General features: G+C 46.2%; 1 protein-coding gene across 1 annotated transcript in view; it reads right to left on the reverse strand.

Annotated features, from left to right (window-relative positions):
* Positions 1-10528, reverse strand: part of LOC127577716 (N-acetyl-beta-glucosaminyl-glycoprotein 4-beta-N-acetylgalactosaminyltransferase 1-like) — a 591438-nt gene extending 580910 nt beyond the window's left edge. The window contains exon 1 of the mRNA XM_052029203.1: positions 9966-10528. Coding sequence (XP_051885163.1) covers positions 9966-10116 — 151 coding nt within the window. The 5' untranslated portion in view covers positions 10117-10528. The remainder of the gene's footprint in view (positions 1-9965) is intronic.
* Between the last annotated feature and the right edge of the window lie 3272 nt (positions 10529-13800).

Consider the following 13800-nt stretch of genomic DNA (forward strand, 5'->3'; position numbering starts at 1 on the left):
GAAAAGGCAGGAAACCACCATTATAAGTGGTCTATTGAGGCTCATCAGGATTCAGTGACCAGCAGATTAAACAGGCAAGGTGAATAATGGTGCATCAGCCCAGAAACTTGAATGAACCTTGACTGACAATATCATACATCTTATCTAAAATATGTCCCACCATCTCTCCTAAACCAACGTGAGGGAATCAAAGTGACTGGATGAAATCACTGACTTGGCAATGAGAAGTGTGCAAAGCAATCAGGAGAAGCTCCCATCCAATCATTCAGAGTACTATATTCCTGCCAACTTAGATTCAATGGCTGTGTTCATGATGGCTGCTACCTATGCATCCTGTTACTCAAAGTAATTTTACTTGATAAATCTTATTCTTTTGATAAGGAACCTGGAGTATTCCACACCATTGAACATCACTTTTATGAGCCTCCTTCTATGGATATTTTATCCTCATTAATCTTATGAATGCTGATAACAGGGAATATCAGATTCCACCCCAGCTCCCCTCCCTGCCCCTGTCCCTTTTCCCACCACAAAGTGTGACAAGGCCACTGAGCCTTGTGAAAACCAGAGAGTGGTTGACAATAAGGATGTCTCATTTATGGCAAACATTAAAGAATACTTTAAAAATCTAGAGTAGTCAAATACATCCAGTCAGCCCCGGTGCAACAAGCTTGAACAATCTAGAATTTTGGGACACGGAAGTGTACGAAAAGGCACCTGGAAGTGAAGGGAATTAAACCACGGCCTGTGGTTGCCTGGTGAAGCTACGTCAGGACTACGTGCATGATGCATCACAACAGCAGCATACTCCTGCAGCCAACAGCGGATCAAAGCTCACATTCCTGCCACATGAAGTCATTAAAGTCATTCATGGACAATTCAACAAGCAACGGAGAAGGGGGAGACCACTCCATTAACATTTCCATCCTCACGTTTGCAAGATATGCCAAATGGATATTCCATCTCAGCCTTCTCCTGAGGATAAGCCATCGCAGAAGCCCAAAGTCAGCCAGCCCATATACCTCTGTGTGATATGATGACCAGTTGAGTACACAGAATACAGCAAAGACAACGGGCTCTACCAACATCTCAACAGTGTTGCTAAAGATGTGTGCTAGTGAACTAATTTCATCGCTGGCAAACCTGATTTACTCCAGCTACGGTGCTGCTACCTAGATTAGATAAGACTTCTCTATCAGTCACACGTACATCAAAACACACAGTGAAATGGCACCCTTTGCATAGTGTTCTGGGGGGCAGCCCGCAAGTGTCGCCACGCTTCCGGTGGTGATGTAGCATGCCCACAACTTCCTAACCCGTACATCTTTGGAATGTGGGAGGAAACCGGAGCACCCGGAGGAAACCCACGCAGACACACAGGGAGAACATACAAGCTCCTTACAGACGGCAGCTGGAATCGAACCCGGGTCGCTGGCGCTGTAATAGCGTTATGCTAACCGCTACACTGCCGTGCCTGCCCGACTATATGGAAAATTGACCAGATACTGCTTAACCACCAAAAGTAGGGCCAATTACATATTTTCTTATGACACAGAAGGAGGCCATTCAGCCCAATGAACCTATGTCAGCTCTCAGGGCAACGCTGTCAGTCCCATTCCCTCACTTATTTCCCTGAAAGCTATTCTCTCTCACTTGCCCATCAACACCCCCTGCAGATTCTACCACTCACTTACACACTGGGGGCAATTTACAGCGGCCAATTAACCTACCAACCCACACATCTTTGGGATGTGAGGGGAAACCCGAGCACCCAGGGGAAACCCGAGCACCCAGGGGAAACCCAGACAGTCACAAGGAGAACCATACAATCTCCACACAGACAGCACCAGAGGTCAGGATTGAACCCGGCTCGCTGGAGGTGTGAGGCAGCAGCTATCTGTTGCACCAAAATTCAGTTACTGCCCCATTGGTCCACTATCCATTATCAGAGCGATGGAAGTTGTCCTTGTCAGTACCATCAAGTGGCACTTGTTCACCAATGCTCACTTCAGGATCTCCCAGGACCACCCAACTCCATGTGTTATCGAAGTCTCTGCCAAAACACAGACAAAGGCAAAGACGCTGAATTCCAGAAGAGGAGGTGGAAGTGGTATTAAGGCAGCATTTGACCAAGCTCAATGTCAAAGAAGCTGGAACTCAGAACCAGTCAAAGAATGAAAACGTGCACGTCTTAAGTTGCAGGGAAGGGGCGGGAGTGGAGAGAAAAAAGGGTGTGTGAGAGTGGAGACCAGGACTGACTGTGATACAGATGTGGCACTGATCTAGAGTGGTGAAGGCACACAGTCTCCCCAGAAGAGATATATAGGATGTGATGAATGCGGAAGGAGGACGAAAAACAATGCTGCAACTGTAAAATCAGTGCAGGCCGTTCCTGATACAAACTGCAGAGTCCAACGACAGAGAATTGAATCCTGAGGGCTATAATGTGTCCTATCAGATCAGATGCTGTTCATCGAGCTTCCGTTCAGCTTCACTGGAACAGTGTAAATGGACAAAAATAGGGTGGGATGGACAATTACAGTGGCAGGCAACTGAAAGATTAGGATCACCCGTACAGGTGGTGCAGAGGTGTACCACAAAGCGGTTACCCAATGCACAACTTCTTTCTTCAATGTAGGGAGCTTGTGAACATCGAACACAAATTGGAAGTTCAAGGAAATCATTCCTTCACCTGGAAGGAGTTTTTGGGTCCCTGGATAGTATCTTGAGGCGAAATAGGCAGTTGTTGCATCTCCTGTGGTTGTAGGGAAGGTGCTGTGAGGAGCGAGAGTTGGGTGGAGATGGGAAGTAGATCCAGGGAGTCACAGAGGGAAGGATCCCTTCGGAATGTTGAAAGGGGAGAGGCAGGAAAGATGTGTCTGGCGGTAGAAGGTGATGGTAATTTTGTACAATAATTTCCATGCATCTGGAGGCTGGTGGCGTAGAAGGCAAGAACAACAGGAACTCTTTGCATTTGGACGTCCTGTCAACTACGGCAAAGGGAAGCCATAGTTAAGGGAAAAGGAAGGCATCTCAGAAGCACCAGCAGGGAAAGTGTAATTATTAGTACAGAAATGACGGAGCTGGAGAGACAGAACAGAATGGAGTCTATGATAAGAGGCATAGATCGAGTGGACAGTCAGAGACTTTTTCCCAGGGCGACAATGGCTAACACGAGGGAGCATAATGTTAAGGTGATGGAGAAAGGGATGGGGGAACGTTAGAGGTAATTTTTTTTCTTACACAGAGAGTGGTGGGTGTGTGGAACACATTGCCAGCAGACATTGTGGGGGCAGATACATGAGGGACATTTAAGAGGCTCTTAGATAGACACATGAATGATAGAGAAATGGAGGGCTATGTGGGAGGGAAAGGTTAGATAGATATTAGAGCAGGATAAAATGCAAGCACAACATCGTGGGCTGAAGGGCCTGTACTGTGCTGCAATGCTCTATGTTCTATGAATCCCTACAGAAGGGTCAGGGGAGTTATAGTCAAGGTAACTGCGGGCTTGTAATCTGTATTGGTCATTAATCCACCCCCTGAGATGTGGAAAAGGCAAAAAAAGGGAAGAAGCAGAGATGGCCATTTGAAAGTGAGAGCAGGGCAGAAACTGGCAGCGATGATGATGAAACTATTGAATTGTGTGAGAGGGCAGGAAGGAACACCAATATACCTGTTGATGTACCGATAAAGAGGCTCCACTCCTATCAATGACTAAAACTGCAACTGTTCTATGTACCCCGAAACAGACATAGCTTGGACCCATGCAGATTCCCACAGCTACACCTTTGATCTGGAGGAAGTGAGTGGAGTTAAAAGTAGAAATTTTTTGATGTGAGAATGAGTTTGGCCAGGTGAGGGAGAGTGGTTGTGTGGGGGGACTGCTTAGGGAGCTTCAGGTAGATCGGGAGTCACATGTAGTCAGGACCATGTACAGACAGCAGATTTCCCTCCTAAAGGACATCAATGAATCAGGTGGATCTTTACAATAATCTGATGGTCACTATTACTGATAATGTAGCAGCTAGCTACACTACTATAGAATAAAGACACAGAGTCTGTTGCTTGGAGTCAGAAGTCGATTGCTCGACAGGGGCACGGTGCACCTTTTAATACCGAAACTCTTCCCGTGCTACAGTTCCCGCGCTGACGTCACGCGCAGGTCACCTGACCTTCCCGCGCGCGGGCTTTCCTAGCCCAATGATGGAGAAGGAGGAGGGCCCCGTGCCATCTTGGGTCGGGGCCTCCAACGATGCTGGTGATCTCGGGAGCTGGTTCGATACCGGTAAGTCGCCACAATACTGACTTTGACATCATTAAATTCTACCTCATGGTCTAAACCTGTGGGCTTAGCCTAAGACCACGACACCACCATTCCCTCAATTACACAGACAGCAGTGGGAAGAACAAGTGGATGCAAAAATATGGAAGCAAGTTTAATAAAGTAATATCTTACAGATAACACTTGCAATTGGTGTGGTAAGTGGAGAACACACTATAACTGCAAACTAAAAATAATATGAAAATAATATGAGGTTTCTTTTGTAAATCTGAAAATAAAAATTCTGTGTAATTAAAAGTGACAATGAAACAGTTGAATTTTTATAAAACTATGTGATGGTGTCAGATCTATGCCTGTCTGACCTGTGCGTGACATCAGCCCCGAACCCAGCAGCCCTGTCAGTTCGGAACAGCTGGAGGTAAGCAATAAATCCCTGCCTTATTCATCGCCAGGATGTGTAAGCCATTGATAAAATATTTAGCAAAGGCTGCACAGAAGCATGGGATACAAATGAAAGATCTTGCTGAGCTCTTTGATACAATCAAAGCAAAAAGCATAAAATTATAGGGAAGCAGTTCAACAGCCAAAGAGGTGGGCAAGTGCCTCAGGTGCACACACATCGAGCACTGCACAACCTGAATAGCAGACATCCGGGATTAATTCTAAGACAGTGGGCATTGATCCGACTCACACCCACCGGGTCCATAATATCTAACATTTCATATAACTCACCTACATTTGGTGTCTATACCTTTTTAATTGAATTTGAAGAACAATTACAACAGTTTATGGGAAACTCTGCCATAAAATCATAACCAATGCTAAAAAAAATGAAAACAGAACAAGTTTTTTTTAAATGATATTTACCAAATATTTTTACCAACAATAAATTTGTTTTCTCTGCCCTGGTTCAGACATCACTATTCAACAGCCAGCATGCCAGCGGCTCTACGTTGTTAGGAGTTTGAGGAGATTTGGTGTGTCACCAAAGACTCTTACAGATTTCTATAGATGTACAGTGGAGAGCATTCTGACTGGTCGCATCACAGCCTAATATGGAGGCTCCAATGCACAGGATCGCAAGAGGCTGCGGAAGATTGTAGGCTCATCCAGCTCCATCACGGGCACAACCCTCCCACCATCGAGGACATCTTCAAGAGGCGGTGCGTCAAGAAGGCAGCATCCATCATTGAGGACCCACTATCTGAGACATGCCCCCTTCTCGTTACTACCATCGGGGAGGAGGTACAGGAGCCTGAAGACCCACACTCAACAACTTAGGAACAGCTTCTTCCCTCCGCCATCAGATTTCTGAATGGTCCATGAACCCATGAACACTACCTCATTATTCCTTTTTTTTTGCTTTATTTATTTAGTAATATGTAGTAGTTTTATGTCTTTGCACTGTACTGCTTCCACAAAACTACAAATTTCATGTAACATAAGACAGTGACAATAAACCTGATTCTGATTCTATTCTGCGATAATAACCATGTCTGCAATTGCAGACTGCAACCACTAGTTGAAGAGGCAGAATTTGCAGATCTCAGACCCTTGTCACATCAACTAAGTGGACATAGTGACCTTCCAGCTTAAGTCCCACTTTTAAAGTACTGGCCCACAGCTTTGCAAGAAAGGGCACTTCATGTGCATATCTATGTAATATTGAAGTATAATGGAGGTTTCCGGCTCTGCCACCATTTCTGGCAGTAAGTTCCAGACATCCAGCACCCACTCATTCTTCTTCCGATTACTTTATATCTCTGCCCCTTGATTGCGTCACACCCCACTAAAGGGGAAAAGAGCCCTGTTTTAACTCTAGCTAGGTCCCATATAATTGCATGCATCTCAATTAAATCTCTCCTTAGCCTGCTGTTCCGAGGTTAACAAATCCATCTGTGCAATCTTTCTTCACGTCCGGATTTCTCCAGCTCTTGCATTCTCACAAGCATCAGGACCTACTTTAACTCTTTCCTGTAATGTAATGGCCAGAACTGCACTGACAGTGATCACAGAACTGCACGTTTCACTCCATCTATGACTTAACAGGTATTCTGCACAGTTCTTTCATGGCTTCTCTGCCTCATCTAATAATCGAAAAGTAGCACATATGCCTTCTTAACTACCTTATCTACATGTCCCATTACCTTAAGTAATCTGTGTACAGACTCTTCAAGGTCCCTCTGTTCTTCAATGTGTCCTGAGTACACTAATATTTACTGTGTGTTCCCTTGCATTGATTTCCCCTCCCCAAATGCATAAACTCACAGCTCTGCGCACTCCATTTTCAAATTTTCTGTGCACCTGAGAAACATAGGACTGCAGATGCTGGAATCTAGAAGAAAAACACGACAATGCTGGAGGAACTCAGCAGGCCAGGCAGCATCAGTGGAGAAAAGCAGGCGGTCAACATTTCGGATCAGGACCCTTCTTCAGGACTGAAGATAGGAAAAGGGAAAGCCCGATATATAGGAGGGAAAAGCAGAGCAGTGATAGGTGGACAAAAGAGGGGAGGCGGGGTGGGCACAGGGTGGTGATAGGTAGATGCAGGTAAGAGATAGTGATAGGCAGGTGTTGGGGAGGAGGGGAGTGCAGATCCACCGGGGGATGGGTCAAAGGTAAGGAGAGAGAGGGAAAAAAAGGGGCTAGGAAAGGGAAGAAGAGAAGAAGCATGGTTGGGGGGGGGTGTGGGGAAGGGGGTTGAGGATTACCTAAAGTGGGAGAATTCAAATGTTCATGCCATTTGGCTGTAAGGTTCCAAGACGGAAAATGAGGTCCACCCTCCTCCCCTGCACCTGCCGATCACTATCTCTTACCTGCATCTACTTATCACCACCCTGTGCCCACCCACCTCCTCTTCTGTCCACCTATCACTGCTCTGCTTTTCCCTCCTATATATTGGGCTTCCCCTTTTCCTATCTTCAGTCCTGAAGAAGGGTCCTGACCCGAAACATTGACCGTCTGCTTTTCTCCATGGATGCTGCCTGGCCTGCTGAGTTCCTCCAGCATCATCGTGTTTTTCTGTGCACCTGGCCAATTTATTGTTAGCTTCCTGAAGTCTGTGACTTTTCTCTATCATGCAACTGCAAACATCTTGATTATGCTCCTGATATTTAAATCTAAGTCATTGATATATCATCACCAAGCAATGAGCTTTGTAGAACTCCACTGACAATCACACTCCATTGACCATTAAGCTTTTCTGCTTGCTGCTGAGCTGATTTAAAATCCAAACATTGCTTTCCTTGGGTCCCCACTTGCTTTTTGTCAACTGATCAATCTGTCATATGGGATTCTGCCACAAGTCTCATCCAGTGCATCAAAAGCAATGCCCTCCTTGCCACCTCTTCAATAAAAATCAGGTCAGTCAGGTGTGCCTTTTTCTTTAAAAAAAACAATGATGACTATCCTCCTCTGATCTGTGTCTTTCTAAGAATAAAACCATTCTTACATTTTTTAAAAATAACTTACCTACCACTGAGATTATGCGAACTAATCTGTAATTATTTTTAAACAACGGTCCATTAGCAGTTTATCAGCACCATACCTGTACCCAGACAGGATTGGAAAATGATGGTCAAAGCTTCCACTCTTCCCCCCCCCCCCCCCTCTTCTCTTGGCAACCTGGGAAGATTTCAGCCAGGTTTAGGGATTTAAAAAAGCTAAACCCTTTAATATTTACTCTCTTTATGTCCATGATCTAATAATTCACATACGTACTCTGTCTGCAATAAGTGTCACAGCCTTCATATGCACACCCCGTCCTTCTGTTCGTTCGGCAAGTTAAACTTATAACTTAAAAGGACATTCAGTCCTTTGCTGGGAGAGGGAATAGTTGATTCATTCAAAGTGGAGAGTTCAGGGTTGGATGTGTTAGTTTACCACCAGTTCAGATTGGTATTGGCATTGGTTTATTATTGTCACTTGTACCGAGGTACAATGAAAAACTTGTCTTGCATACTAATTGTACAGGTCAATTCATTACACAGTGCAGTTACATTGAGTCAGTACAGAGTGCATTGATGTAGTACAGGTAGAAACAGTAACAGAACAGAGTAAAGTGTCACAGCTACAAAGAAAGTGCAGTGCAATAAGGTGCAAGGTTACAACAAGGAAAATCGTGAGGTCATGGTCCATCTCATTGTTGAGGGAACCGTTCAATAGTCTTATCACAGTGGGGTAGAAGCTGTCAAGTCTGGTGGTACGTGCCCTCAGACTCCTGTATCTTCTACCTGATGGAAGAGGAGAGAAGAGCGAATGTCCCGGGTGGGTGGAGTCTTTGATTATGCTGGCTGCTTCACCAAGACAACGAAAGGTAAAGACAGATGGTATTACAGCTGACCGCTGCAGCCTGAAGGAGAAAAATTCTCCCGAGTTCCTAGTTGCTGCTTAATGATCACTGTGGAAATGTAAGGTTAGATGGGCAGCTACCAGCTGTGAATATTCTTCTGTCCCTAGCCGGATAAATACTGTGCATGAAAAGTAATTAACTCAACAAGTTGTCGCCTAGAAGTATCAATGGAAAGTAGCACGAGTCACAAAGCTCATGAACTAATACCTGGACTCCGCCCACACATCCATGGGATGATGTCGGGCCTGAGTCCCCACATTTCTGGAATGATATCCAGTCTCAATCCAACATCCAGGGAATGGCGTCTGGCCTCAATCCCACATCCAAGGGAGGATGGAATGAGGCTTGGGAACTATATTAAAACATTCAAACACGCGCAAAATAAAAACTTGGTCCCGACTGCACTTAAACTGCAGAAAGTGTCGATATTCATCATCTTGGACATGCACGACTCCCATCCCCAGACAGGCAAACATAGTAACTACCGCCTTCTATTTCTGTTTCCTCTGATCAGTAAAACATTACACTACTCTCTCAAGCCTCTGACATTCATACATACATTTAACTGCGTGCCAGTTGTTTGTCAAACACGAATGTAGATGGCAATCTGCCGACAAATATGGCCTAGAAAATACCACGTATATTCTGATTTGCCCCTCCGTTCTACCGCTTTAGCTACTTTAAAACTGTGGTGCGATTCTCAGCCGGAATTCGCGGTGTCCTCAACCCCGCTGCGAGTCAGCACCTACCGCTTTAAAGTGGTTACTGTTGTTACTCCAGTTGCAACCAACGCCACAGTTTAGATACAATCATTGATGTCACATCAAATCACTATAATTTGAAGAAACAAACACAGATCAGTGTGACACTGCTCTTGCTAGTGAGAAATCACAGGCACATTTTCACACTCATGCATTCGGTGTACCTGGTGCAAGAGCGCATCCGAACAACTCCAGGATAGCATCAGGTGTTCCTACCAACAGATCCGTGACCTAAGTTTATTTTAAAAGAAACTTCAAACAAGTTCGCTCGCAATGCAGTCAACAAATGTTCTCGATTCTAATCTGAAAAGATGTTCTAGTCGCAATTATAATTAGATCAAAAATGACCACAGCGTTTGGCCATGTTAACCGTGCGTCAAGAGCAATCCGTCTACATATTTCAGAGCCAAATAAACAGCAACAATTTTACTTTTCGCTTGCAGTTGTCATGTTGAAGTTGTGCCGCCAGCCAAGATCTGTTCAAGGTTTCAAGCACAGTAGCCCAAGTGTGAGACTAGGGGGTTGTCTATTCATTTCAGTCAAATACAATTATAAACAGGGTGCTCACCGCGTCCGTAGGCGAGGTGCAGCTTGAGTGCTCTGCCACTCTTGAGCACCGCGATGTGCAGGTATGTGAACCAGATGCCAAACGTGAGCAGGACGAGCAGCAGAAGCAGTTTGAACTGTTTGCGGATCTTCTTGAGGGGGAAGCGCCACATCCTTTCAGTGCGGTAGCAGCAGCCGCCGCCGAGAGCCCATCTCCCTCTGCACTGCCAGTGAGGGGTGGGAGGGCGTTGGGAAGACACAGACACACTCACACAAAAGAGAGGGAGACCGCACCGAGAGGTCCCTTCCCCCTTGTGCACCCACCCCTCGCAACCGGTTGCCCCTCACAACCGCCGCCACATCCTTCAAAGCGACGCCCGCCCCGTCATTCAGTCCAAGCGGCAGGCGAGGGCCAGCTTCACTGGCGAGCCGGCTGCATGCTCTCCCGTGTCGGGGGTGGGGATGATGGGGGGGGGGGGTGCGCGGCGACTTGCCCTCCCTCCCCGGCGACGAGCGGAGACGGCGGGGCTCTGCTGCAAACTGCGAGGCTCACAGTCGCCCTCCTGCACGGGCGGCAGCGGCGGACTCCCGCCACCGCTCAACCCAGCATGCTAGAACGCTCCGGACCAAGGGCAGAGCCGCGGCCGGCCGGCAGCCAATCGAGCGCCCGCTGCTGCCCCGTCGGCCGGGGCCAGGGCCAATGGGAGAGCGAGGAGGGCGGGAGCAGGGTCCACCATCAGGTTAGGTTGCAGGCGGCTGGCGCTCCGATTCAGCACGGTGACAGCTACCTAAAGGATCGTACCACTGGCTCGGATAGGGGGAATTAGCCCTTGCACAGCCGGCGCTGACTGACGGAGAAGGCTTTACTTTAAACCGACTGTAACATTGCTTTAAGCAATCTAATAATATTGCATTTAATAATGCAATCAAAATGCATTTAAGTCTTTTTTTTAAAAAAAATACTAAATTGCCTGGTGTTGAAAGTAGCAATGTGCATCATTCACTGGAGAGAAACTACTTGGGGAAACTCTGGGTTCAACAAATAAAAACCACTTCGTTCAACTTCTCAACCTTAAAAAGATGCAAACTGGGCGTTTCATTTAAAATAGAAACTACAGGAACCAATTTTAACAAATTAAATGTTTATTATATTTAGTGGCTGGGTACAGTGCCATATCGAAAGCAGAAAATACAGGAAATAAGAATGTATTTTTATTTTCGAGTGCTGTGCTGTATTGGGGACTGGCATCGCTTTCGTGAAACAATGTCTAACTAGGGGATAATGTAGAAAGGATGAAAGCGCGGGCAACAGGTGGTCGTTTACGCCACAGTGAGGTTCCTTGCACCGCTGCCGCGGTGGGGTTCGATCCGATACCTATCTCACTTAAAGCTACATTTGCAATCAAACCTGTTGGAACAATCGGATCAAAAGTAACAGCCTGCTTGTGCACAGCTGGGATACCGAAGGCTGTCAGTGGAAATGTATCCAATAACGGTTATAAATGCATTTATTGTCAAAACAGATTAAGAATGCATTTAAAGTTAAAATGCAAAACTCATGAAATTTAAAATTAAAATATCCTCTACCTCTAACAACCTCTACCTCCAAAACAAAATCTGCCAAGGACAGCATGAAGAATGTAACGTAGAGTCAAACATCTTTCTGGCTTTCTAAAGAAACTCAATACCTATCTGTGATCCAAATTGACGCGAATGTATTGTGGGCGCTTTTATAGGGAACACTAGTGTTGCTTAATTTGCGCTTCTCTCTTTGCTTTTGAAGTATTGTGCTCGCAGTATAGCGCGAGTCATATTATTCTGCAAACAAGCAGTAAGGTTTCATTTTTTTAATGGCGATTTTGAGAGGAGTCTGCTCTCCAGCATGGTGGTGGCAAACTTGCTAGATCCCATGAATCACGCGAGGTAGATTCGGAGCGGAAGGAGTTTATAGAGCCACAGAGCAACACCGCACAGATACAGGCCCTTCGGCCCAACCAGTCCACGGTGCCCACCCAGCTAGTCCCAATTTCCTGCATTCAGCCCATATCCCTCTAAGTGACCCCTCCCCCCCATGTACCTGTCCAAGTGCTTCTTAAATGATACTATCCTACCTGCCTCAACCACTTCCTCTGGCAGCTCGTTCCATGTGCTCATCAGCCTCTGCATGGGAAAGTTGCCCCTCAGGTCCCTTTTAAATCTTTCCCCTCTCACCCTAAACCTATTCCTCCCCTACCCTGGGGAAAAGACCGTTGTCATCCACCTTATCCACGCCTCTCATAATTTTAACATCACCCCTCATTCTCCTACACTCCAAGGAATAAAGACCCAGCCTGGTCAACCTCTCCCTATAACTCAGACCCTCTAGTCCTGGCAACATCCTCGTAAATCTTTTCTGCACTCTTTCAAGTTCAACCGTGCCCTTTCTATAATAGTGACAAAAACCATACACAGTACTCCAAGTGCGGCCTCACCAACGACTTATACAACTGCAACATAATGTCCCAGCTCCGATACTCAATGAGACACAAGAAATTCCGCAGATGCTGGAATCTGGAGCAATACACAAAAAAAATAGTGCTGGAGGAACTCAGCAGGTCAGGCAGCATTTATGGAGGGAAATAAACAGTCAATGATTCGGGCCGAGACCCTTCATCAGGACTGGAAAGGATTAAGCAGAAGCCAGAATAAGAAGGTGGGAGGAGGGGAGGGGGAGGAGCACATGCAGGCAGGGGATGGGTGAGTTCAGGTGATAGTTGATAAGCGAATCCAGGTGAGAGGGGAAAGGTAGCTGGGTGGAGGAGGGGGGAGAAAACATAATAAGCTGAGAGGTGACAGGTAGAAGAGGCAAAGGGCTGAAGAAGGAATCTGGACCATGGAATAAAAGATGGAGGGGAGGAGATGGGCAGGTCATCAAGGCAAGGGGAAGGGAGCCACAGGAATAAGGGAAGACAAAGGAGTTGGGGGGGGGAGAAAAAGAAGAGGTGGAGTTACCGAAAGTTAGAGAAATTGATGTTGAGGCCATCAGGACCTGACTGATAAGGCTAGTGGGCTAAACGCCTTTTTCACCACCATGTCTACCTGTGACACCACTTTCAACCAACTATGCACTTGTACTCCTAGGTCCCTCTGTTCCATTACACTCCCTAGTTCCCCACTATTCATAGTATAAGTTTGACTTACACTGGTTTGACTTTCCAAAATGCATCACCTCACACTTATCCGTATTGAAATCCATTTGCCACTCCTCAGCCCACTTCCCCAATTGATCAAGATCTCCCTATCATCTACCATAACCTTCTTCACTATCAACACCACCTCCTAATTTCGTGTCATCCGCACACTTACTGATCAAGCATTGTGCATCCGCATCCAAATCATTGATATGAAATAAATAACGAATAACAAGGGTCCCAACACCGACCCCTGCGGCACACCACTAGTCACCGGCCTCCATTCCCAGCAACAACCTTCAACCACCACCCTCTGCTTCCCACCCCCGAGCCAATTTTGAAACAAGAAGTCGCCGGAGTCTAAATCGTACAACAACCATTGTTTGTTTGTGTTTGTTTCTGTTTCTGGCTCTCATTGGCACCAGGTCCTGCATGCATTCGCCTTCTCTTCCCCCAGGCAGAGAGCGGGGAACCTGCGGTCAGTCATCTAGGGCTGTACTTTTAAGTGACTATAATAATCAAAGGTGGGCTGCAATAATTCCGTCTGCACTCTGAACAAAACGCAGGCAGAACAAAATTTTATTATTGTCGCCTGTACAACCGAGGAGTGAATATGAAGGCAATTGGTCACTTAATGCCAGAAGTGATTTTAATTCGGTTTGCAAAACGGTAGGACAACGCCAAACT

The sequence above is a fragment of the Pristis pectinata genome, chromosome 14, assembly GCF_009764475.1.
Source record: "Pristis pectinata isolate sPriPec2 chromosome 14, sPriPec2.1.pri, whole genome shotgun sequence".
In the NCBI taxonomy this organism is placed as follows: domain Eukaryota; kingdom Metazoa; phylum Chordata; class Chondrichthyes; order Rhinopristiformes; family Pristidae; genus Pristis; species Pristis pectinata.